General features: G+C 40.4%; 1 protein-coding gene across 4 annotated transcripts in view; it reads right to left on the reverse strand.

Annotated features, from left to right (window-relative positions):
* Positions 1 to 24,989, reverse strand: part of LOC108891706 (thymocyte selection-associated high mobility group box protein TOX) — a 134,646-nt gene that overhangs the window by 2,821 nt on the left and 106,836 nt on the right. For all 4 annotated transcript variants that reach the window (XM_051071166.1, XM_051071167.1, XM_018688980.2 and 1 more), the window contains 4 exons: positions 21,276 to 21,539; positions 5,380 to 5,610; positions 2,842 to 2,922; positions 613 to 1,011 (listed from right to left, as the gene is read on the reverse strand). In XM_051071166.1, coding sequence (XP_050927123.1) covers positions 613 to 1,011; positions 2,842 to 2,922; positions 5,380 to 5,610; positions 21,276 to 21,539 — 975 coding nt within the window. The remainder of the gene's footprint in view (positions 1 to 612; positions 1,012 to 2,841; positions 2,923 to 5,379; positions 5,611 to 21,275; positions 21,540 to 24,989) is intronic.

Consider the following 24,989-nt stretch of genomic DNA (forward strand, 5'->3'; position numbering starts at 1 on the left):
AGAGGAGGAGAGGAAAGAGGAGAGGTGGTTAGATTGTCCTAGCTTTGCGGTGGCCAGCCATTAGAGTTTGCTGAGCCATGACACTGTGTGAGGCCAAATGTTGCCAGTGGTCTTTATCAGTTGCTGCTGAGAGTGGGAAATAGGGATAGCTCCTTTTTCCTTTCTCCATTTACTCTCATTGCTTGGTTAAAATGGATCTCAAGATCACACTTCTTACACTGACATGACACCCCCCCTGCTGGACTGGAGACATTGTAGACTCAGAGGGAAAGGAGAAAATGGCTGGTTTGCCACTAAAAGGTTGAAAAAAGTTTTTTTTTTTTTTTTTTTAAAAAGTAAAGATTAAATCAGCGTTGTTCTTCCTCACATATATTCCAAAAGAGTGATTGAGGCCTGTTATACAATACAATGAGAGTAAACCGAGAAGTTTCCCATTTAGAAAATAGAGGCAAGTAATGAAAACCACAGACAATATTTAAATTCTAAGCTCTAATAAATATCACCAGTGCTTTGTGTGATATACAGGTGATTAACAATAGTTAAAGATGATTAGGAATATAATTACAGGTAATGTCTACAAAGTGATTGTATGTCTTGGATGGTTGGACCAACCTGTTGGCTGAGAGGAGGGGAGTGAAGAGGTGCCTGGAGCCCCATTTGGTGTGAGATGATTGGCTGCGACTGCTGCATGCGGATTGGCTGGTTGAGCAGGGAGCTCTGGTGCAGGGAGAGCTGGGCATGGGGGTGCAGAGGTGGGCTAATCTGAAAGGGAGCCGGGGGAGAGGCACTCATGCTGGGCGGCAGCATCTGGGATTGGCTGAGGGTCTGGGCCAGGGTGTGACGGGGCGGCCCGGCGTAGCTCTGGAGGTCCGATAGGGGGAAGGAGCCCGGCGGGCCCAGGTAGGGCGAGGAGGGCTGGGGGGGCACGCTGTACAGGGGCTGCTTGGGGGGAAGCAGGTGGGAGGGCTGGCTGGTCTGCTGGGCACTTTTTGGTTCAGGGTCATTGTATGTCTGCAGATGAAAAAAATACATCCTTTTAATAAGACAGAACGCTCTCTATTAATGACATGTAATTTGAACCAACCCCTCAAAACATCACAACAACTCATTCATCATCATTCACCAAGGTTTGATGGTAAGATGTCTCCTCTCTCATTTTTGTGATAGCAGCATCCATTGCACTTAACACAAAACATCAGACATTTGTCATGTATCTTCTATTTGTCAGTCTGTACGCAAGTCAGCTGGCAAGTAGACCAGGAAGTGGATCAGTTATGCTATGCTGTCTGCCACAGGGAACTACTTCCTGTCTATACCTTGTGATGGAGTTTAAAGAAGCAAGAATTTAAAGGAATAGTTTGGGAAATATGTTTATTCACTTTTTTGTTTAGGGTTAGATGAGAAGATCCATTTATCCATTTCCAGTCAAACTCAATTTTCTTTAAAACATTTCCCCTATTACAATCCAATCCACTGGTCAGCTGCTTCAGCATAGAGCTGCCTGTTTGTTGCTTGCCTGGTGTGGCTGTCCAATACCAGTTTTAACAGGACAGTTCACACTCAAACCTCCCAACAGCAAATCTTTCTCAACGTGTTGATGCGCGCTGCGTAATGAGACTGTATATATTTAATTTCTAGTCTATCCTTGGCCTGACAGCTTTCACTATTCATTTTGCACCACCTCACACATGCATGCAGACAGGCTGACAGATGGGGAAACAGGCTTGAGGTTGAAGAGGGCTGCGGTGCTTTAAAGGAAAACGCTAAATATCACCCCAACTTGACTTTTGGAGAATATCACCCTGAGCAGGTGCAGCACCCACAAAACACCCAACCCCCCAACTCCACCCTGCCCCGCCCTCTCCAGGACTTCTATGATGAGCTGTCAGATTGCTCATCTCCAGCCATCAGTGTTGATTAGAAGGTAATGGAGCCCATTTGTATGAATAGAGCTAGGGCCGAGGTAATGATCAATAGACACCTTGACAGATAGATGGGAAAAGGAGAGGGGCACACACACACACACACACACACACACACACACACACACACACACACACTTTCTCTCTCTCTCTCTCTCTCTCTCTCTCTCTCACACACACACACATACACACATATATGCAGGACCCCAGGCAGAGAAATGAGGCTGTTTGCCTGCAGAACAAATGGAATGACAAAAGGAATCTTCCCCACACTACATTGTGTGTTGTTAATATAAGACGGCACTAAACAATGCAATCCACAACCCTCCTCCTTGCCTTTCTGTATTCTCTGCACTACTATGCTGGTGTGTACAAGACGCCATCATTCACTGGGCAAAAAGGATGTCATGGATCTGAATTAGCAGCAAGGTGTCGGGGGGGTGACAGCAAAGCCAATGATTGTTTACGTTGATTTGGATGTACTTCCTGTTGTAGATGATAAGATGGAGGAAATCGATGATCCAATGCACAACACAGGTGTCTGTTAGTGTAAGATACATCTTCAATTCTTCCTGATTTCTGAAGTAACGTATAAAACAGACTCCAACCTGAGAGCATGTATAGCACATGAGAGAGCAATCATTTTCTCTCCTCCATCTCTCATAGATGTTATGGCCATATGCTTGTGTGTTCTGATTGGCTGACCCCTCCCCCAGCCCTCTATCACCATACCGACTACAATCCCCAACCCCCAACATCTGCACCCTATGGAAATCAGGTATTATTGTTCCAAATATGGCCACCACCACCACCACCACCACTACCTCGTCCCACGGAAGCCCCGCCCAGCCCATTAGCAGGGATTTTCCATCCAATCCCTCATCAGTCTTAGCCAGGGTCTGTGTGTCATAAGCGTTACCTTGGAAACCAAACTGGCTCGGTACGCGGCCAAGGCTTTCAGGTACTCTTTCTTAGCTGCCTCGGTTTTCCTCTTGTACCCCTGTGAAGAAAAAAAAAAATCAAAATCAAAACAAAAGGCTTTGGGTGAGAGAAGAGGTTGACATGCTCATAAACGTGCAGATACACATTTCTCAACACACACACACACACACACACACACACACACACTTCTTTTTTATATCACTTTCTTAAACCTGCACACCCACATGTGCACTCACACACACGTCCTTAATGTTTCCCTTTCCATCAGAGTCAATGGTACAGAACACCTCTATTTCCTCATCACAGCACTAATACTCCCTCATCTCAATGTGTCTTCCTCTATTGTAGCAACACATCATTTCCATTCCAATCCACCTAGAGAAATGAACTAGAACTTCTCTCTCTCTCCCCCTCCTTTTAGCTCCACTATAACACTCCTATCAGCATACTGACATTAGTGATACACCAGAATGGTTGTTGTCATTTGGCACATTAGGATGCAATCCCTGCCTGCGTATGAGTTTTGTTTGAAACTGCCGTCCATATTTTTACAGTGATGCATGAACCACACAGCCACAGTGACTGCTTTTCTGTTTGAATGGACTCGATATGTTTGCATAAGGAATGTGGGTTTATGGATGCATATGGATATCTGCATGTGCATGTTTGCACACAAGTATTTTTTCTCAATAAGGCGCATAAATAAATCTTAGTTTGTCTATTTAGTATGTGGCAGAGTGGCTGAAAATAGGGCTATTAGCTATGAGCGCTATAGGCAAAATCATGTCTATTACATAAAACCAAAAGAAGAAAAATGTGTCTGTTAGTAGGAAAAATATATTTATGTTTTATTTTTTTCAATAGAAGTGCTGATACAAGCACTGGTATGAATCAATCAATACCTCTCTCTCAGAAATATTTTTCTACCCGAAACCCTTTTTTAAGGGGAAGCCAAATTTCTCAAATAGTAAGATGCAAGACGTATGCATAAATAAAGTAGTGTAAAAGTAGCAAAACTTTTGATTAAAATCAGGAAATATCTTTTCAAAGAATAAGTAAATAAGATTTGATTTTTGTCAGACATCTGGTGCTTTTGCTTTTATTAAATGACTGTTTTTGATACTTGGTGCTAAAGAATATCAACACCCAGCACTACATGTTCATGCTACAGCACTGAAGCTCCTTTAAATGCATTGTGTCAAAAGGGAAATTGTCTTTACAGAGTATCCTTTCTTCAAAGTAAATCTTGCTCATCCCAAGAGGACTGCTAATAGCAAAAGAAGCTAACAACTGTGGATTTTTTCTTGGTGTTGAATACCCATAAGGCAAAACATTGTGACCTCCTATAACTCTGTCATCATTAGCATTTCCTAACTATTGCTACTGAGCTGGGGATGACGTTAAATAGCAACAAAAACACTAGGCTGTTCTTCCTGGATAGCCGAGATGCCCTTCAGCTAAATCCAAGGACGAGACAATGGTGAAAGGGGGGGATATTGCTAATTCTGTATTCTAGGCAGGATCAAAATAGCGGGCGAGAGATATAAATAAAGAGAGTGGAAATGAGAACTTCACACATCCCTGCTTGTCAGGAGGCCAATGAAGATGCATGATGTGGAGGCATCGGCTATGGAGGCTGGAGGGACACAGGAGGTGTGGACTGTACCTGGGCCTGGAGCTTTGTGGGAGTTTTGTTTTGACAAAGGAGGCGATTTTCACTTTTTCCGCTCCATTTTTGGAAAATCCTTTTTAGTTGTGATGGACAACGCAATGCTAAGAAAAACTCAGAAGATGCCTGTGTTTTGTGACAGTTGGAAGCAAGAAGAGCAACAGCGAGGGTTTGTGTGTCTGTGTGTGCATTCATATCTGATTGTTTGCTTTTGTAGCACAAGGGTAAGAGTGTATTTACCCACTGCATAACATATCAGTCCTAGACTCTTGAAATCTCCCTAGGTGTGTGTTTATATTTTTCCCATATTGACCATTTCTTTCCTGTAACATGTCCAACTTTGTTAGCCTCAGACTGTTTTATGGCTGTTGTTGCACAGAATACTCCCCCACCCTTTGCCTCATTCCCTTTGCTAGAATTAAATTTAGAAAGAAAATCATTTTAATGAGAGTCAGGGGAGTGGGGATAAACGGATGGATTATCTTTAGAAAGAGAAGAACTAGCTCATTAAGGTGAGCTGTATCTCACAGCAATGTTCTGGTAATTACACAGCACATAATGCCAACGAAGGGCTGCTTGCCTGCTGCAGCACACATGCCATCTACTGGTGGGACCAAAATATGACTGGTGGTAAACACTGTCTCTATAGGCATAGAAATATGTAAAAATGTACTGTGCGTTCAGAGATATTTTTGTGAACACTTCCTGTTTCTGGCTAGCACATATGTTGAGGTTAATATGGTGGTCTACTTTTCTTTCCTTTTCATCCTGCAACAGTATTTCACCGCATCTGAGATTCCTGTGTGTCTCATCATTTCAGATCTTCCACATGTGCATATTTTGTACCTGCTTCTGTTCCTCTCCTAAGCTGTCCCACATGGAGGCCACAATCTTGGAGACGTCCCCGAAGGTGGCGTTGGGGTTTTGGCCTTTGATGGCCGCCTGGGTGTCTCTGAAGAAGAGCGCATAGGCCGACACTGGTTTCTGTGGCTCGTTTGGGTCCTTCTTCTTCTTCTTCTTTTGAGGTTTGGGTTTGGGCTTCATCATGTCTGCTGAGGGCCGCTTCTCGTTGCTTATCTATGGGCAGAAAGAGGGATGGAGAAGATGAGAGAAAGGAAAAAGAAATCGCTGCCGCTGCTCATAATTCGGTTGATGAAATAACTATTTTGCTGCAGCTACCACAGAAAGAAGCTTGAGGAGTCTTTTGGTATGCAGTGAATTTAAGGGCATGATACACTGAATGAAAAAGATCCAGATTTTTTGCAAGGTTAAACATATAAAAATCCCCTCAGCATTAACCGCTGTCCATGTGACGCTCAACATCAATAAAATAGCCAAAGAGAACATTCAAAGATCGCCGGAGAGAGGGGGAGAGCAGCAGAGTTCTGCTAAGAGCAGCCGCTGCTTGTTCTGAGAAGAGAAAACAGATCAATTTACAGACATGGGTGAATGAAGACTAACAAGACGTCAGTAGAGGGGTTGAGGGAGGTGTGGTTCAGGAGAAGCCGGCCAAACATGGCCAGTCCTGGGCTAATTAAAATCTCACTGGTAGCAGTATCACTTGGTTTCACATTGGTTCTATTTTGCCAGTTGCTAAATTGCTATATTCAGAGATATTTTCTGATATTCTTTGAGTCTTTATTTAGTCTCTTTCATGTAGATCAGAAAGAATTCAATTCCACTTCCTGAGAAAACCATAAAATTGGGGATTAAATCTATATTTTTCATAGGGTGTTCCCGGCTGGTTTGTCAACGACAACACACTGCAACCTCACTACACTTTCAGGAGGCAAAAACTGCTCACATCTGTGCAATGTACTCGATCCAATACACACAAATACATTTTCATTTTCCGTGCAGGGCTTTGACGGGGAGTCAAATCCAGGTCACCTGATCCTGGTTGTGATTCTATATGGAAATTGCCTTCTTTGCTGAGGAGAGAACACATCAAGCACAGGTAGAAAGGAGGCAGAGGAAGGGAATGGGGAGTGAGAGAGAGAGATAAGGAGAAAGAGAGGGAAGAGGTGCAGCCGAGGGAGGATGGCGAGGAAGAAGTGACGGCTTGATGTTGCCATTAGTATCAGTGGAACATCAGTTAACCTGATTTCTTGGTTGCTATAAAGGCAGGGAAAAACAATCCAATTTCTATCCATATAATAGAAGAGATAATGACATACTGAATATGTAATGATATACACTGGTATTATGTGAAATGAAGGATATTTATATGCAATATTTATGGTCGAGGGGTTACGGAGAGTTACCTAAATGTTGTTACGGACTTTGAGTGAAGTGAGAGTGAACTCCTTTCTTTTTTTTGGCAAGGAGAGCCCATCTCCAAGGCCAAGTCCCTATTTCATCAGGTTGCATTTTAGAAATTTTAAACAGCTTTGAATGTTCTTTTTCATAATCCACTGATCCTGGGTTTCAGTGTTAAAACTCAGCGGGGGGTAGGAGAGTGGGGGGGCAAACCATGAAAAAGATTTGTCCCTGCGCAAGTATCAAAAAGCAACTTGAGGACATTTAAAGATGTTCACATCCATCTAATGCATACTTATCACGGGATTAAGCAACAGCCATGTTTTTCCCCCTTTAACTGTCAATTGGAAAACAGGAAATGACTGCCTTTGAAAATTGCATTGTTTCAGCAAAGCATTTGCCAAACAACACACTGTATTCCACACAGCATGAAATTAACTAATCAAAATTCAAGGTCCAGGAGCACATTTGGCAGCTAAAGAAAAACTTCAAAATGGCTTTTGTGGTGTGCGGAAATGAATGGATGTTCCCATTCAGGATGATGTGAAAGTATTGCTTGTCTATTTCACAGCTTACAGGTAATATTCATTTTTTTGTGTGAGTACGCCTGGTTTCATTAAAAAATAATCATCCCTCACTTTTAGGCAATGAGGCAGAAGACAGGCATTTGAAACGACATCTGTTCCACCCAAGCCTTTGAAGTGAAAATAGAATAAACTGAGGGTAGAGCTAATGGAATGACAAAATAGGAAAAAAAGAAGGCTAAATAATCTCCAGGAAAATTCACATGTATTCATACTGAGGAAAGAGTGATGACACACAACAGCTCGCAGGAGCATGCAATCAACCAGGAGAACAAGGGGCATATTTTTCATTTCTTTCTTTATTTTCCCCTCATATTATACGAGAATCATGTTTGTGAACTTATACAGTGGAGGGCTGACAGGGGAAGATAAAATATCAATGAAACTGAAAGACTGAAAAGAATAAAGATGGCTCAACATATCTCAAAAGAAAGTACAATAAAACAAAACCCCTCTCACTATATTGTGATATAATTTTCCTTCAGTACAAGTGTTACAGGAAAAAAAAAATCTACCATTAGACACTTAATCAATCTGGGATTTTTAATTTGTTCTCATCTTCTGTCAGCCTGTTTCATCTACATCTATTTTTGACACTTGTTTCTAACATTTCCCAGAACACCTTAAGAAAAAAAAAAAACCCAAGAGTGGGTGTTAACTTCAAGCACCATTTTGCATTACAATATTAAACTTATCTCAATGTACAGTAACTGGTCACTGATTTCACAAAGATCAAAGATCTATTTTTGGACTAGAGATGACAAAAAAACAAGCTGTTAAATGTGAACTGCTTGGCTGTCACACTATATCCCAAACATCTATCAAGAGAAAACAACATGGCTTTTTTTATTTCAGGAAACAACAACAAGCACAGTCCTCACTGCAAAACTACATGTTCACAGTAAGGAACCGTAATAATTCTAACATTCGTCACACTTAAAGGAAAAATAATCTCGTTTAAAAACAATTTATCTTAAAATTCACTGCTTATATCAAGTCTTTTAAAACTTGTTTTAAGGTCAAATACTGTTTTATAGTGGCCTGACTTTTAAGTTCTTATCAAGAGATTTGTGCTTGTACCTTTTTTGTTAGGTAATAGCAACTTTCTTGAGGTTCATATTTCGCTTGTTTGTAGCAGGTGATTTGTTTCTGTGGTTTTGTGGAGTTGATATCAGATATCAGATGTTGATTATGTGTGTGAAATTACTCGAACATTGGAACCAGTGGTTGCTTTTGTTTCTTCCCCTCTCCCCTTAATCACAAACATTTTCACCAGAGTGGTTTTACTTGCTGGCTTTACAAATCATTGATGGTGGCTAAACAAAATACCCACCACCTATCCATTATAGAATATCAGGCTTGTTTTCCTTGATTCTCTCATGCAGGTGCAGAGAACAGTAATGATTATGACAGCTGTTGTTGTCAGTTGAGAAAAAGAGAGTTGCATCCCATACTCATAATGCAACATCTTGTGGCTGCACTGCATTCTGGTCTATTTTCTGATACTGTCAGTGGAGAGATTGGTATCTGGTCCTCTTCTAGGATGGGTTTCTCCCTGTGTGACTGTAAGTGCAAAATGGTAAGTCTGTAAAGTAGCTCTTTGATTACGATGTGCTGACATTGGATCTTGATGTTTACCATTTGTATTTTAGACTGCTGGACATCTATCACGTGTACTGCCGCTTCATTGCTTATAGCAATTTTCTACCAATTTGAAATGCCCAGTTCCCAGAGCACTGGAAGGTTCAAGATACCACCCCCAACTTCTATTAATCTGGAAATGCCCCTTGTTCACTGTGGAACAGGACCCACTGCCTAATTAATATTCAATTAATATTAATTACAGTTATGATACTGAATGCCAGATGATAAGGGAGATACTGTGTAACAACAGAAACATAAGTGACAAGTATGCTTTGGGTCATTGTCTTCTCAGCTATGTCAATGGATAACCAACACCTACATCGACTACATCAACACCACACAGTATTATTGGAAAAACTTCAAAGTTACACCTGGGTTATAGTAATATGTAATATTTTTCTCAAATTTTAAATTCTGTCAAAATATCAGCAGCTGTATAACAACTTTGCCTAAAATTTGTTTCTTAAAGAGACAAGAGACAAAATGTTGTACTTTTGAGTTTCCAGTGCATGGTGCTACAAACACATTTCAGTCTGTACCAAAAAATGTTTAGGATTGATAACCAGCTTTAGCCATGATGAGACCAGATATGAGGTTAGGACAAGACAGAAAAAGACGATGAAGAAGATAAGACACAGTCCCATTTACAAAGCAGATTGATACAGATGTGGAAGAAATATATTTTTTAAAGACTGCAGTGTAGAGACTGTCAAAAACAGCACAGTGCTCTTGGTAGGTCAGACCAACATGTCCTGCACGGAGCAGCAGAGTCTAAATATATTTTGTACACAGTTTCCTAGTTAACTAGGAAAAGACTGAACTATAGTGTCAGCCTTAGCTTGCTCATCTCATCAGCATTTCTCTTGTCAGAGGGGGAGAGAGGGAGAGAAAGAGTGAGAGAGAGGGAGAGAGAGAGAGAGATTGAAAGGGGTGGTGGGTGAAGGGAGAGAGATAGGGAGGAGGGGGTAGCTGTAATTCTGAATGGACAGCACTGCACTGGCAAGACAGGATTAGAATTGACAGCCTGATAACTGCGTCACTATCAAAACAGCAGAGAAAGAGAAATAGAGGGGTGGGGTGGGGGGTGAGAGTGGAGTGGAGAGAGTGACATGCAAAGGAAAAGAGAGAGAGAGAGACTTGATGTAAAGAGAACAGATAAAAGGAGAAGGGGTGGTGGAGTGATGTAGAGAGAAGAGGGTTGATAAGAAAAAGAAGGATGGGCACAGAAGCAGAGACTGACTGAGTTTAAGAGACATGAAAATTAGGCAGTAAAACCAGGTAATAGTAAGACACTGTCTAAAAGTGTTTGTCCAATCACAGCCTTCTGAATATATGCATCATCATCATCATCATCATCATCATGTACACTGAGCAGCAAAGTGGAGAGTGCTGTATGCTGCATCGATTTCAAAAGGCCATAAAAACAAACAGGAACTACTCAGAGGTGATGCACAGATACACTTCCTCTTTACAGTGATGGTCATTACACCAAAGCATGATGCAGATACTGAGCACAGCACTACATTAAATCTAAATGCCATCCACTTCCAAAGTCTGTACACATTGTTCAATGGATTTCAAGCCAAGCGGCTGTAAAATGGGGAAATACACACCCAGCACTGGCTTTCAGTGTGTAAGCATCAACAGTACAGAGTACATGACAAACCCATTTTCACATGTTATTTTTTGCAGGAAAACATTGTGTGAGCATGTAATGGCCTGAAGAATGAGATAAAGTACAAGCACATATCCACCAGCTGACTGTGATAGAGAGGAGGCTCTTTAAAACAGCGGTTCAAGAACATCAATCAAAGACTGGTAGTAAAATAATCTAAGCTAATGAAAGTAGGTTTAACTTGGAGGTTTTTATATGATGAGACCACGTGTAGCATAGGTTTTCTCAGTGCTGCACTGCTTGAACATCGTCTGCAAAAAACGTATCAAAATATGCTTTTTAAGAAGCATAAAAGGTTATGACGTATGTTTGATTTTATTCAGGGTTTGATAAAGCAAAAATCATTTCCTAGAGTGTGAGATTTATGAATTTTGCCCTCAAAAATTCCCACGATGGAAAGAGAAAACCAGTGTCTGTGGTATACACACTGTGGTAACAGCTCTGTCTTTATTACGGGGAACTGAAAGAGTTGCCTATTTATACATCTAGCAGCTCTGGAGCAACATCAGGTTTCATTTGGTGTTGTGTCCATATACATATGATGAGGTTAAGTTTGCAGTATTCACCTTCCTTTTAGCTTCGCTCTTCACCAAATCCTCAGGCTGGCTCTTTCTGGCTAATAAATGCTCTTATGTTCACAAGCAGTTAACTAACTTTGTCTGTCTGTTGTTTGGTGCTGAGCAGGAGGTGTACAGTGGGTTTTCAGACCTTTTTAGCTGCCTGCTGTGGATGAAAATAACATTGATGAGAATAGTGAGAGTGAAACAAAACAGTAAAGTCGGGGACCGGAAAACCAAAATAATGGTTGGAGGCTGCTAATACTCTGTGGGTTTGTCTCTACAACCGACCACTTTCACATACTGTACAAGTAGTTATGTGAACCATTGTTAATATGAAGATATCAGTGTCATCCAACAATTTCAAAAAGTTACACCTACTGTGAAAAGATCAAGAGCTCAAAATGCCATAGCACATAATGTTCATTATCATCATTCATAGGCTAAATTCCTTAGTATATCTTATCTCTATATATTTTAAAGACACTGACTGAGAATTGAGATTGGTATTTGAAAAAAAAAAAATACAGGTGGTACAATGGAACAGATATCTTCAACGGTACAAGCACAAACCTCTCCACACTTGCATACTGGAAAGAAGCAGAGCTTAGTGCAGCTGTTACAGACTGTAAGCCTTTGTGGGTTTATAAATAGATAAATGGCCATGGTTGGAGTAGCAGCAGTGAGAATAATGTAATTTCAAGATGCCATATATAATTTTTCTGCAATTTTCACCACCAGCTGTAATTCGCAGCCTTAAGAAAAAAACTGTGCTCCTGAAAGTCAGCTGGTTTAAAAATGTAAAAACTTGTTTGTCAAGTGAGTCATCTAATAAGTTGTTAGCTGCAGCTTGCAAAGACGCATGCAGTACAGGAACGCATGATGAATGATGAATACGATCCAAAGTTTTTCCAGACATCATTTTATATTTAAAATACATTACAACATGATGTCAGTCTTTTCTACTTGACTATATGATCAGATGATTTTGGAGCAGGAGAGAATCAAGGCTGGAGTGGGTTTTTAGAAACAGGAGGCAAGACTTTGTTAAGTAATTATAATTGGGACAGGGATCATGTAAGCTTAGATTTTGTTTTTCATTACATGCATTTACTCATTATTTAGATATCAGTTTCAGCTAGCATTTCAAAGTGCACCTGTATGTAATGCTGTCAGGACTGTTGCCTTATAAAATGTTGGCAGGCAAGATGAGGATGTAAACAAAGCTGTTTGAGATCTAAACGATTCAGCCTTCCCTACAGTACGACTGCTTGTTACTACCATAAATGGAATCCAAAATACAAGATGGTTGTTAAAATAGCTTCTTGCATCCTGTTACACAGAATATAATACAATGTGTGATGGTGAACTTTGGCTAGAAGTTCCGCTAAATTCTTCACATCTTATGCTACCTGTCAATTACTTCACAATCACTGTGTTAGTCTTGTCTTTGTATATTCCCGTCATTTAGTCCACCATGAAAGCTTGATGGGTTGAAATATGTCTTAAAATATATACTATGCCCTCCTCATCTGGAAACTATTACAGCTCCATGTCAGACTGCCCATCTGTAAGCAATGAGCGAGACTGCATGTCAAAGCCGCCGCACAGATCTCTGAGTAGAACCAGGCACTCGCTCAGAGAGCAGCACTCATCAAATAAAAATACAGCCCAGCCCAAACAATAATGAACCGGAAGTGCCGATTCATGGTCGTGATCTAAAAGACATGAAAGGACATCAGTGGGACTCGTATAGACCTGATCCATGAAGAGCCCATTATGGAATTTGTATCCAGTTCTGGTACTATGCCATTACAAATATACAAGGTCTTTATGATGTGGAGTATTTTTTTTAGTGTCTTCAGAAATGCAGGGTTGCAGTACTGAGTTAGCAATGTAGAATCTGTTTCAACCAATATTCCCATTGCAGATATTTTAATTCAAACTCAAGCCCATAGCCATAGCTGAATTAAGCTGCATGATTTATCCGACTCTGGAAAATGACTGACAGCTCTGAGGAGCTCCTCCCTACAAGCTTTGCCTAACAGTGCTGGACCTACTTAATCAGCCTAAATTGCAAAGTCGAGGCCCTTGTATTTGGTAATGTGGTGAAAACAGTGGCAAGTGAGAGCTAATTAGATTAACGGTAGTTTAACGAGCTGTTGGAGGGGCCCCCGCAGATTGGATTTTAATAAATAGTGGCAAAAGCATCTGCTATGCACTTCCTGGCTCTGCTGGCATCCTAATTGGCCCCAGTGGGTTGCTGTAGCTCAGCACTACACAGTGCAATTTAGGAGGGGAAAAAGGCAAAATGCTTATCTTCAGCCCAGGTAAGTCTGGGAAACGAAAGAAAAAAACAGTCTTTATGATTGTATGGCTTCACAGGCAAGACTTTATCAACATTAATACAACACTAGTAGAACTTCTAAGACTTTTATCACCACAGAACATCCACAAAATGCCCATAAAGCAGGAAGAGAGAATAACTCAATGTTCCAAATAAAACAGGTTTTGACATATTCATCCTATTCTGTTGTTTGTTTTTAAGATGAAATGTCCCCATGATGAGGTCTTTGTAGAGGCAACAGCACAGAAAGGAAAAAACAATTAATCATACATGAATGAGCGACCATAGCAGGGTTATTTCCATAGCAACAGCCCAAGGGGACAACTTGAACCCTTTAATGTGAGCTGGTGATGTCTCTTTGTAAACATCTGTGCAGCAGGGGGAGAAAGCCAATGAGAGAGCCTGGCAACAGAGGCATCACAGGGCAGCAACCTCTTGGTATCAATCGAAGTTTCCATTATCTAGTGTTGAAAGGACCTAAAAGTGCTCTGAAATATTGTATTTAGGAGTGCTTGGAGTTGATAAGCGTGTTTGTACCACCGCTGTTAAGTGTCCAGAAACATTGAGGTGGTTTTCAGTGATGCTCGTAGCTGATAAAAAAGTATATGCAAATGATCAGGGTTCATGGGTTTATTTTTGTGGACATAATTCACCTGTTTTTTGCTGCTTAAAGAAGCAAGGACTCAAGAATTGACATCAAAACCATTTATCCAAACATTATTTCTTGATGTTATTCCTCTTACATCAGGCAACAAATCACAGTCATAATCTCCCTCATACTCGTGCCTTATGCAACCTGCAACCAGTAGGCTCTTTCAGCCTCCAGCTGTGATCAACAGCAGGCAGTATGCAAGTACACAAACAGCACAAACAGCTATTATCAAGGGTCCCCTGCTGGTGGCCTTAAAGCCACTGGACTAATTGTCATTTCACAATGGCCAGATAGGGGAGGGGTGGGTATTGCTGTCAAATGAAACTGCTTTCTTTGTCTGCCAATGTTATGAAAGTAAACCTCCTCAAATTTATGATGAGGAATTTAGCCAAAGAGCTGAAGAGAACAAGAGAGCCTCGTGCACAAAGCTCAGAAAGTAACCTGACTGCAGTCTAAAAATGATGAGAGCAGCATAAGTATACAGTAGCAGAATGGTAATTCAGGCAACCACAATGCTCTCAGCATGTAAGAGGGAAAAAGAACAACGTTTTGTTCTCAGTGGTCCACAAGTCACAAGTTCTCAAAAATCCACACATTTTAGACACAACAAAATCGGTAACAAACTTTAAAATTATAGAGAAGATATGAATAAGGACTTGTTGGCTTTCCCCCTCTCTGCTGAAACAGCTCGTCGGTGACAGGGCAGAATGCAGAGCCTGGCAGCACCTCCGCTGGCGGGAGCTGGTATCCATAACCTTCTTAACAAACACTCTCGTCCCAAACCTCAGTGGTTCCTTGAGCGAGAGTAATGGTTTCTTTGCGCTGGGCTGCGCAGTGCTATTGTAGAATCACAGAGCAGTTAATTGAAACAAATGACTCTAATAATGGGACATTATCCCCACAGGCTGGCTTTGTGGTGGGCCTAATTAGCGTCGCGGTGGTGGCGAGGAGGACGAGTCACCACGCTGATCCCTCAAAGGCGGCAGCCCAGGCCCCCCTTTTTAAGTGGGCAGTATGGGATTCTCCTGCTGGCAGCGTGCAAGCGTGCCGGGCTTTTTCAAAACCAGCGTGGCAAAATGTAAACATGTTTAGTCAACCCCTCAGGTCTGTCTGAGGATGAATCCCACTCTGTTGACTGCTATAATGCAGCTACTTTCCTTTTCCTGCACTTTAACACTTCCACTTCTTAGCCAGCTCAGGAGGTTTGAGGTCACAACAAGTGAATAAATGACTATTTACGTTACTGAATTTTATCAGAAATTGTGGACTTGTTTTTTTTAATTAATCGAATAATGAAGGTCAGAAAACAGTGACAAATACCCATCACAATGAGTTCATTACCCAGTGGTATTCAATTTACAGTCACATAAAAGAGAGAAAAGCAGCTGATTTATTTATTTCAGTAGCTGTAACAAGCAAATATTTTGCTTTTTTGCATAATAACTGACTGCTTTTTAAAATCACTGTCTGTTCAATATTCTGTTGATTGACTAACTGATTAATCGTTTCAGCAATAGCTACGATTATTGCCAACTCTTCACCCTGTTGTCCTCCCACATGTCATCACGTTCTCCCTTGGAGTGCCAATAGCCCGTAACTAATATGACAACATGAGATATTGTTTTCCAGATGTATTTTGATCACCACTGAAATCTGTTTTTGCCATTTCTAATTGTTTACCCTTGTACATGATGATCTCAGAAAGTCAGCTGTAATGCAGTGTTCAAATCTCTGTGACCAAGCTGTTTTAAATATTCATTAGTCGTAACAGTCGCCTAAGGTTATTTGAATTAGTCCCATGAATATTCATGAACTGCAATGAATGTGCATTTGTTTTTAATGCTCAATCCGTTAATACTCCTCTTCATTACTTCACTCCGAAGCCTGCATAATAAGCTGCACAAAACAAAGCTTTACTTTTTTTTCTTTTTTTTAATAGCACAGTTCTCTTTGGAAGCCTATTTGTTTCAGTTTAAACGGAACGGGAGTGCCCTACCAATTATCCCGCTGTCATTTCTCTTGACAACTACAAGACACATTGTTCGTCCCTCTTGTGGAGTGTAGCACTGAAGGGCATCTGTCTTTTTGTGAAATGAAAAGCCAGAACAGAAAACATTTCTACTGTTACAAAAAGTGATTTATCTGGGAACGTCACCAAGATGTCATATCTATCCCTGTGAAAGGCAGCGGAGCAAGCAGGTCATATAAGATATGTCTTAAACCTTCACTTTGAAAAAAAAAAAAAAAAGATTGCTGTTTCAATTTAAAAAACACAAGTAATCCAGCTGCACTGAGCATGTGAAGTCAAATCAAACTGCAATTTTCAGTGACTTTTTTTCACTTTTTTCTTTCTTTTTTTTTATAAAGTTTATTTCAAGGCAGTGGATGGAACCTGGAAAATGGGAGAGGTGATCTTACAGGTTTAAACATTCAGTACATGACGTGCAGCCGTAGGCCACTGAGTGGATTTCACTGCATGTACTGTATGCATACTGTGAACATGTTCTTTATATTCAGCCCTCTGCTCCAGCATCTATTTCTCTTCTCTATAACACGTTTAACCACAAAGAATTGTGTACAGTGATAGTCATACTTCACCGTTTTTAATGGCTTGACTGAGCCTCTATCCATCTATCCCTGCTCTGTCAATAACCACAGCTGTCAATATAGTTTTTATGTCACTGCTTTAAAATAGTTATGGCCTTTTGCCTCGCTGTCTATGTCCTAAATGCCAAGTGATGCAAAATAAATTTCCTTTCGCAGATTAAACTAAGTCAAATTAAGTCAAGCTTACATAATCTTGTAGCAATCAGTGACTCTGACAAAGACTGATCCTGGAAATAAAGGCACACATATACAGTACAGTAAACACTATACTGTACCATGGTTGAGCATGCACAGTGCAAACACACTGTACTTATACAGTGTGCACAACTGCATGGACATATACTAATGTCTGTATTTGCTTTTTATAACAGGTCAGGACGAGGTGAGTGTTGTTTCCCAAAGTTAAAGCTCCACTACCACCAATATTTTATATTTTACCAACAAATCAAATGTCTATGTATAATGTGAAAGGGGTCGCTCACAGAAAACTGTCACTGAACTCTGCAGCTTTTTTTCAGGTCATTATTGTTTGTGTACTACCACAGCCACAGAAGTTTTCAGCAAACGATCTGACTAAAAAACAAAAGTCTAGCAGCCTGTGACCCAGGGACTTTACTCAGGATATGGTTGAGACAGATCTAAAAAGAGATAAATGGATTTATTTCCATCAGGTGACCACCAACACAACTACACAACTTTTTAATTGATTCCAAAATTGCTCAGATTGCTGCATGTGCAGGTAGGCAATAACATCTATAGAAAGTAATGTCAGGGCAGTGTGTCTGTAGAGTTCTTCTGCCCAAAGAAATGACAGCAATAAATTAATTTAAAATGTGTTAATACAGTCTTAAAGATAGTCAGTATCATTCATTTAAAATGGCCTGTTATATACATGTCACACATCCTGACAATAATATTAATCTATCACCATGTTTAACAAAAGTGAACAAAATTTCCGTCATGAGTTATCTGACTGAATGTGTGACACAAACTAGTAAAACTGGCAGCTGCTTTTTTGGCAGCAGAGGCTTTCCTCCTGCCTTACCAACCTCATTACACCAGTAATGAGACAGTGCTGGTGCTCTGTTTCAATATTTAACCATGCTGGTGGCCCTCAAGGTTCTGTGTTGGGGCTGTTCCGCAAACTCCTCTGTGACCCCTCATTACCGACTGCTGGTGAGTGTCCCTCCTCCTTTATTTTTTCAAAAGAGATCGTCTTTGCTGGCATGTCCCTGCGCTGTACCTCAGCCGGACCTGAACGATCAGGGGTCTTGTTGAACACGAGACCCCCGGGTGCCATCTCTTCCCTGAGCACCGGGGTGGCAGAAACGCTGACAGCTAAGGTTGAGACAGGGATTCTCCCTCAGCGCTGAGCATTCACACGACAGCATGTTGCATTTCACAGTATCCACTCATCCAAAACTTGGCTCTCTCTGCCTCGATTTCAAAGAAGCTGACAGAGTAGGTGAGTGTTGTGGGGAGGAGTTAAGAGAATTTAAGAGCTTTTCTGATTGACAGTGCTGTCATTTAGGGCTGATGTTGATCCTTCTGCTTGTTGGGGTCCTTGTAATGGTGCAATTTCAAGTCAGAGAAATGGTTCAAAACTAGCAGTTAAGACTATTAAGAACAACATGTGACTGCAGCAGAAAGGATCAAACCCTACACCTGAAAAAAATGCTGGATTTAAAAATAAAAACAGAGAAAACAAACCTCAACGTACATCATGCTCTGAAATTTGATTTGCCTAATACTCAATGCATATATTTGACACCTGTTTTTCCCACCTTTTCCCATCTTTTTGATTTACCAGCTAATATTTTTCTGCAGCCTGTGGAGTCATAATTAGATGGAAAAGAGCAGGTTGTCAGACAGAATCAATCTCTTGCCGTTCTGCAGTTCAGCAATTGCAATATTATCATATTATTATATAGTCAAGTCTAAATTAACAGAAATGACAGGCTTTAAAGCCACAAGGATGAACCGATACAAAATTATGTGCCTATGCAGCATCATGATGATGGTCAATGCACTGCTCTAAATCCTGTAATGATTTAACTGTGTTTGCCGTAGGATCGATGTGCACTGAAAAAGAGAATCCCAAAGCAGGGAGAAGTTTACAGAGCTTTAGCCTTAGGCTAAATGTTGTACAAAAACCAGCAACAACATCCCTTGAGATGACGCGTATCTGTTGCTCCAGCTGAGCTTGTACTTGTAGGAGGTTTATATGTGTACTGAAGGATAGCTTTTATTCAAGAGAAGTGTATCCTTAAGGTAACGCTGTCGACTTTTTATTTGCTTCTTCGGCGGCGATGAAGGAAGACTGGTGAACGATTAGTGTTTTGGTTTTTCAGCCATCTCCTCCAATTTTGTAGGTTTACTGTAAGGGTTTTGTCAATATAATACAACAAAGGTAAAGGCTTGTCTCCTCATTTCTGACCCCAGTTACACTAAGAGCCTGTTTCCATCCTCGCTATTCTTTAAGCATTCAGCAGACATAAATTCAATCTTCCTTATTATACCTTTATCAGTATGAAATTAAGGTTAATTGACTTTGTTGGGGAAACATCAAATGAAACATCCCTAATGGAACCAAAATGAAAATAACGTCATCTTCAATTGCTTTAAAATATTTCTCAATATACAGCCTACTTTCCTATTCCTCAGCCTCAGAAATAAGCTCCTCTTGTCCCAGGAGATAATAAATGAATTGAATCCCCCCCCCCCCCCAACTCCCCCCCTCCTTCCTTATCGGTCATCTATTTTTCCAGAGTAAGCTATTACTTGCTGGGGTTGCTAGGCAACAAGAAATATTAATAGCGGCTATTATTAGCCAGGCTCTGCTAGAGTAGTACTAAAATGTGGAAGTGGGAAACATGAATGTGTTACATAAATCTCTGGACCTTTCACAGTGTGTGCAAGTCTCTGTTTTTACGGTGATTTATTGCAATGACGGTTCATTTATGAGAAAAGGGGGTGTGAAATAAGAAAATGGAACATTACCCTGAAGGGCTATTTGAAAATAAATAATTGCAAAGGTGAAACAAAAGCTGTTTAAGAGGCAGGCACTCCCTCACTGTTTCCTTCTAAAATGTTATTGGCCAAAAAGAGCTGCTTTGTTAAATATACCCCTGTATGGACATCACACAAATGCATGTATAAACATATACATAAATACTGCCTACACACGTTGCCATATACTAAAATCAACTTATCCAAATGATAATATAGATTTTGTCAAATCAGCCATCAACACTAAAAAGCAGATCGACAGTAAATGTTCCACTCCACAGCATCTTTCTCCTGCACCAAGCATATTCAGCACAGTAGCCAGTGGATTGTGACCTAATCCTGAAGACTGGCTTTAATGGAGGCCTTAGCTACCACCCACGGAAAAAAAAATGGAGCCTGCAACTTATGCAGTTTGATTCTGAAAATCACATAAGACCTGATTAACGGAGGATAAATGCCACGGATGCTCACATTAAAGCATAAATATTCATGATGGAGGGCAGAGAGAAAAAAGTAATATTTATGTCAGATGAAAGTATATAACGTTGAATAATTCACCACACAGCCCATCTATAATTCATCTTGTTCGATCCTATGATTAAAGCATTTGAATGTGTTCGCCAGGGGTGTTTACATGTTCAGTCTGAAGCATGTTTAACACAAGAAAAAGTCCCTTTACTGGAGGGGCAAGTGGGGGTCCTCAGAATCCTTCTGAAAAGAAAAAAGTCGCTGACAAGGGATATCCCCCCCTCCCCGTCAAGATTTTCTATTCAAAACCCTTTCCCTCTTCATCCCTCTCCCCGTTCCTTTTTTGCTTTGCCGATCATAACGAATGAAAATGTGCAGCACTAAGTTTCTTGCTGCCTTTCTTGGCTCACTTTGAGGCAATGAAATCTTTGAGTTGAGCAGCTGAATAGATATTAAAGGAGCTCTGCTGCAAAGGTCTGAGTGTTAAGGAGGCAGAAGCTCTCTGTATTTATAAATGTTGCATGTATAGACTCTGGCCTTGCTTAGACTTCACTATCTCAGCCTCCTTGGCCTCTAACCGAGCTAATTATCACTGTAATAGAGGAACTCTTGGACATTATGAAAAAAATATCTGAGAATATTGAGAGTGGCAGACAAAAGAACTGGTTGTTTTACTGTTTCATTGCTGTTGATATGAGTTTATAGCCCTAATTCAGTATCATAAGATTAATCATTTTTGGAAACATTTTGACTGAACTCTTCCATGACACAAACCTGCAAAACCTTCAGAGAAAATGTTCTCTATCACTGACTTGTTGGTTCACTACCAGGCCTCTGACTGCAAAGACTAATTGCCTACCACAGTGCTTGACTCGTGCAATCACAAAGGGCTGCAGCAAGATAGGGATGGACAAAAAAAAAAAGAAAAAGGTGTACTCACTGAGTGCATAGGCCCCGAGAGGAGGTGGGTATCCTGACCCAGCATGTTGGACATCATAAGGGCGGGCAGCTCGGGGTAGGAGTAGGTGTTGAGCAGGCCGTTGTGAGGCAGGGAATGGAAAGGGTAACCCGACTCGTGCTCCATGAGGTGCAGCAGAGACGGGTCGGCGTGGTTCGGGGGTGTGATGGGTGGAATCTCATAGTCTTCGTCCCCCGCTCCTCCCCCGCCGCCACCACTGCTGCCTCTGCCCTGACTAGAGTAGCTCTGGAAAGGCAGAGAAAAGACAGAAATCCATTACTCATTTACCCAAAGAAAAACACCGTGATGGGTTAATGATAGACTTGTATTCATACGTATGGCTGTCTATAACCCACCTATAGAGTAATTTGCATATCTTTGAAACATGGAAGGAAGCACATGAATGCGACATGACAACACAAAAACTTTGTACCTGCATCTCAGAATACTGCCACAATTATTTGCAGCATAAACAAAAAGCAAGGCTGGTTTCAACCCTTGAAAAAGAAAGACTGGTCCATTTTCATGGCAAACTGACTTCAGTAACAATCTAGGAGAGGAACATCTAACAAAGGATGTTTCCAGAGTAATTAAAACGCTTCATAATTGGCTTTTAAATGCACCTGTTGATGTTTTTTTGTTCACACTCGCGGGTGCAGCAGACACTGAGCTGCAGCAGTCAATTCAGGCTGTTTTGCTGGAAATAAAAATAATTAGAAATGCAAATTGCTGCGCTTACAAAAGTGTAAAGAATTCATTCAACACAAACGTACACAGCAAATTAATTAGAGTTAGACGACGACAGCTGCTGTACAGAGTAATTTGCTTCAGAAATCTTGACATCTTTAAAGCAACAAACTGTCAGCCTGCGCACCTATAAAATACAGTTAATCAAATTCATTACAAGGAAAAACACCATTGACAGACTATTTTATAATCCCATTACTGTAATGCCAATCACATTTTTAGAAATAGAAAAACTGGACTAAACAAACCTCACATTCCTCATTAAGAAACGCATCCAGTGTGTTCAAATGACCAGCACTAGGTAAAACAACGCAGGTTTTATGGCACTAATAAGGTGATACATGAGCAGAGCCTGTGGTTGTCTTTTCCAGTGCCTATCTTGACATAATATCACGAAGAGAAATATGGTTTTGTGCTCTCAAAAAGCACACTGAGGGTATTCACCAGGGAATGAAAAGCAATTTTGTCAGAGGCAATCTGATGCCAACTCCCCTTTATAATGACTGAAGAAAATTAATCATCACAAATAATATTCCAGTGTCAGCCATTCAAGAGCTTTTTAATAGAATTTTTATTATTCATGTCTCGTGGTACACATCAACCGGCCCGTTCTGCAACATTTCAGAAATCAATTCAATATCATCTTCGTGTAGGCTGTCATCTTGCCTGCCAGTGCAGCAATTCATCTTGCAAACAAATACTTTTAGCAAACAAATGGCAAGAAACGTTGAGGAACAGCTACAATGTCCCTACTAGCAGAACTGGTGCTTGAAGATAGGATAAAAGTCTCATAATGTGCACTATCATTAGAGAGAGAATAATAATAACAAAAGGGAGTATGTTTACTATCAGGGGGTGATGTGCTATTTTCTTTTCCCAAAACACTCACTCTCCTCGCTCGGTGCTTGCTCAGAAATATTATCACTGACAATCCCTTTTCCCATGGTAAAGGTTTTTGCAAATGTTTCTCTCTTCGTTGTCTAACATTTATTTCTGTTGTCATTTGTTATTATTGTTAACAAGCATATGCTGCAGATTTAATTTAATGAGAATCTTGCTTAATTTGTGCATCTATCCCTGGCTATATAGAGTATGGCATCTTGTCTGAGTGTTGATACTCAGACTGATTAACGGTGTATTTTCCTTTATTAGTGATCTGCTGCTCACCGAAAGACGCTAAACAGGAGAGTAGCTAAATGCTAAGAATAAAAAGCAGACTAGCCTTAGCATAAGCGGCCATGACACTGTCTCTTTACTGCAGCATTTCCCAGCCTTGGGAATGCAAGATTAGACCAGAAACTATTATGAGATTAAAATCAGTAGCGCTTTGTTTACATGGGAATGTTTTCTGTGCTGATGCCCCCTTCTCATACTCCACTGTTATGGTAAGAATTTGGTTAGATTTTGGTGCAAATCTACTTAAGATCAAAGTTAGGGTGAGGTTGCAGTCAGAAACCAATGTTGTTATTCACAGGGTCAGTATTGGTTTTTGTCAGTGAAACATTAACACAGGTTGCAGGACTAGGTGGAGGACTCTGGAAACTCTTCATGTGTATATATGGTACAACCCTTTCTGATCACAATAAAAAGGAAATGAAAGCAAGGGAGAGGTTTGTTTGACAAGAATAAGTAATTAAAGACAGGGTGAAAAAAGAAAAAAAGAGGATATTAGGGCCAGAGACATAAAATGTAATTCAGCGATTAATACACTATGAGGAAAGAAATTTACCTAATTTTCATTTTGGCATTCATCTGACCTTGGATCACGTTTTAGAATAAAAATGCTCATGTGCACTTCTTATCAAGTCCTCATGGAAAAAAAAAGTTTCCTACTTCTCTAGCTCAGTCATGTGTTAGATGCCATGTTAGTGCTGAATAGTAAGACTATTTTAACAACACTGATATATCTCTATAGCGTCAATGAAGGTTTTTGTGGGACGTAAACAATTTAGCATTGATCCAGCGATACTGTAGAACACATGATGCATTTTGGACACTTCCTCTCCCCAAGATGAAACATAACTGTTGTCACATGCATGTACCAAGATTTAAATGCTGTCAGAGGCTATTTTACTGCATCGCTTTTGTGAATCTTCTTCTTTTTTTTTCTATACAGCTTCTTATGATGCCCTTGGAGATAAGACACAGGACAAGGACATCACAAGTTTAATATTTTCAAACATAGATAAATAATTCATAAATATTCTGTCTTTCACAGACATGGAGGAGAGTGGATGAAAGAGAGAGGGGTCAGAAAGAAACGCCAAATGTTGATTCAGCCTTCTTCTGCTTTAACCTTCACCCCCCCCCTCCCTCTAAAGGTGAAATTCAAGCAAATCTGTCATTTTCCTGGACAAGGACAACACTTTGGCCCTTCTATCTACATAGCAATTCTTTACTAATTTCCTGTCTTTAACTTAAACACTTTAACGCCAAGTCTCTTTTGTACATCAGATGTGATGTGACATCAAAACACCATATTGCTCACAATCTTTAACATTGCTTATAGATGTGAGATGTTGCTCTGAGGTATATTGACTATCATCATCATACACAAAGCAGCTCCTGGTTCTTTGAAAATAAGAGGGAGATGATTCACCCCATGGGAACAGTGCTGAATTTTTTATTTTTTTTTTCATCTATGGAAAATCCTGACTGTTAAAGCATGCGTAACTTCTGATGTTCTACACTAAGATCTTAAAACAAAAACATACATAAAAACTAGTTTTGAGACAAAATTCAAGCATATTGTTCAATATTTACTGCTTGCCTTGAACTTTTGATACAATTATTCACATTGCACTGCTGAATTTTAAAACTGTTCACATGTTTAAGGCTCAATGAATCTACAGATATTCACTCTGTTATACAGTAGCTGCCCAGAATGGTAACTAGCTGCATGTACCCAGCTACAGACTCAGAATATTTCAAAACATGAACATGAGCTGC

Source organism: Lates calcarifer, linkage group LG6 (genome assembly GCF_001640805.2).
Source record: "Lates calcarifer isolate ASB-BC8 linkage group LG6, TLL_Latcal_v3, whole genome shotgun sequence".
NCBI classification, from domain to species: Eukaryota; Metazoa; Chordata; class Actinopteri; family Centropomidae; genus Lates; species Lates calcarifer.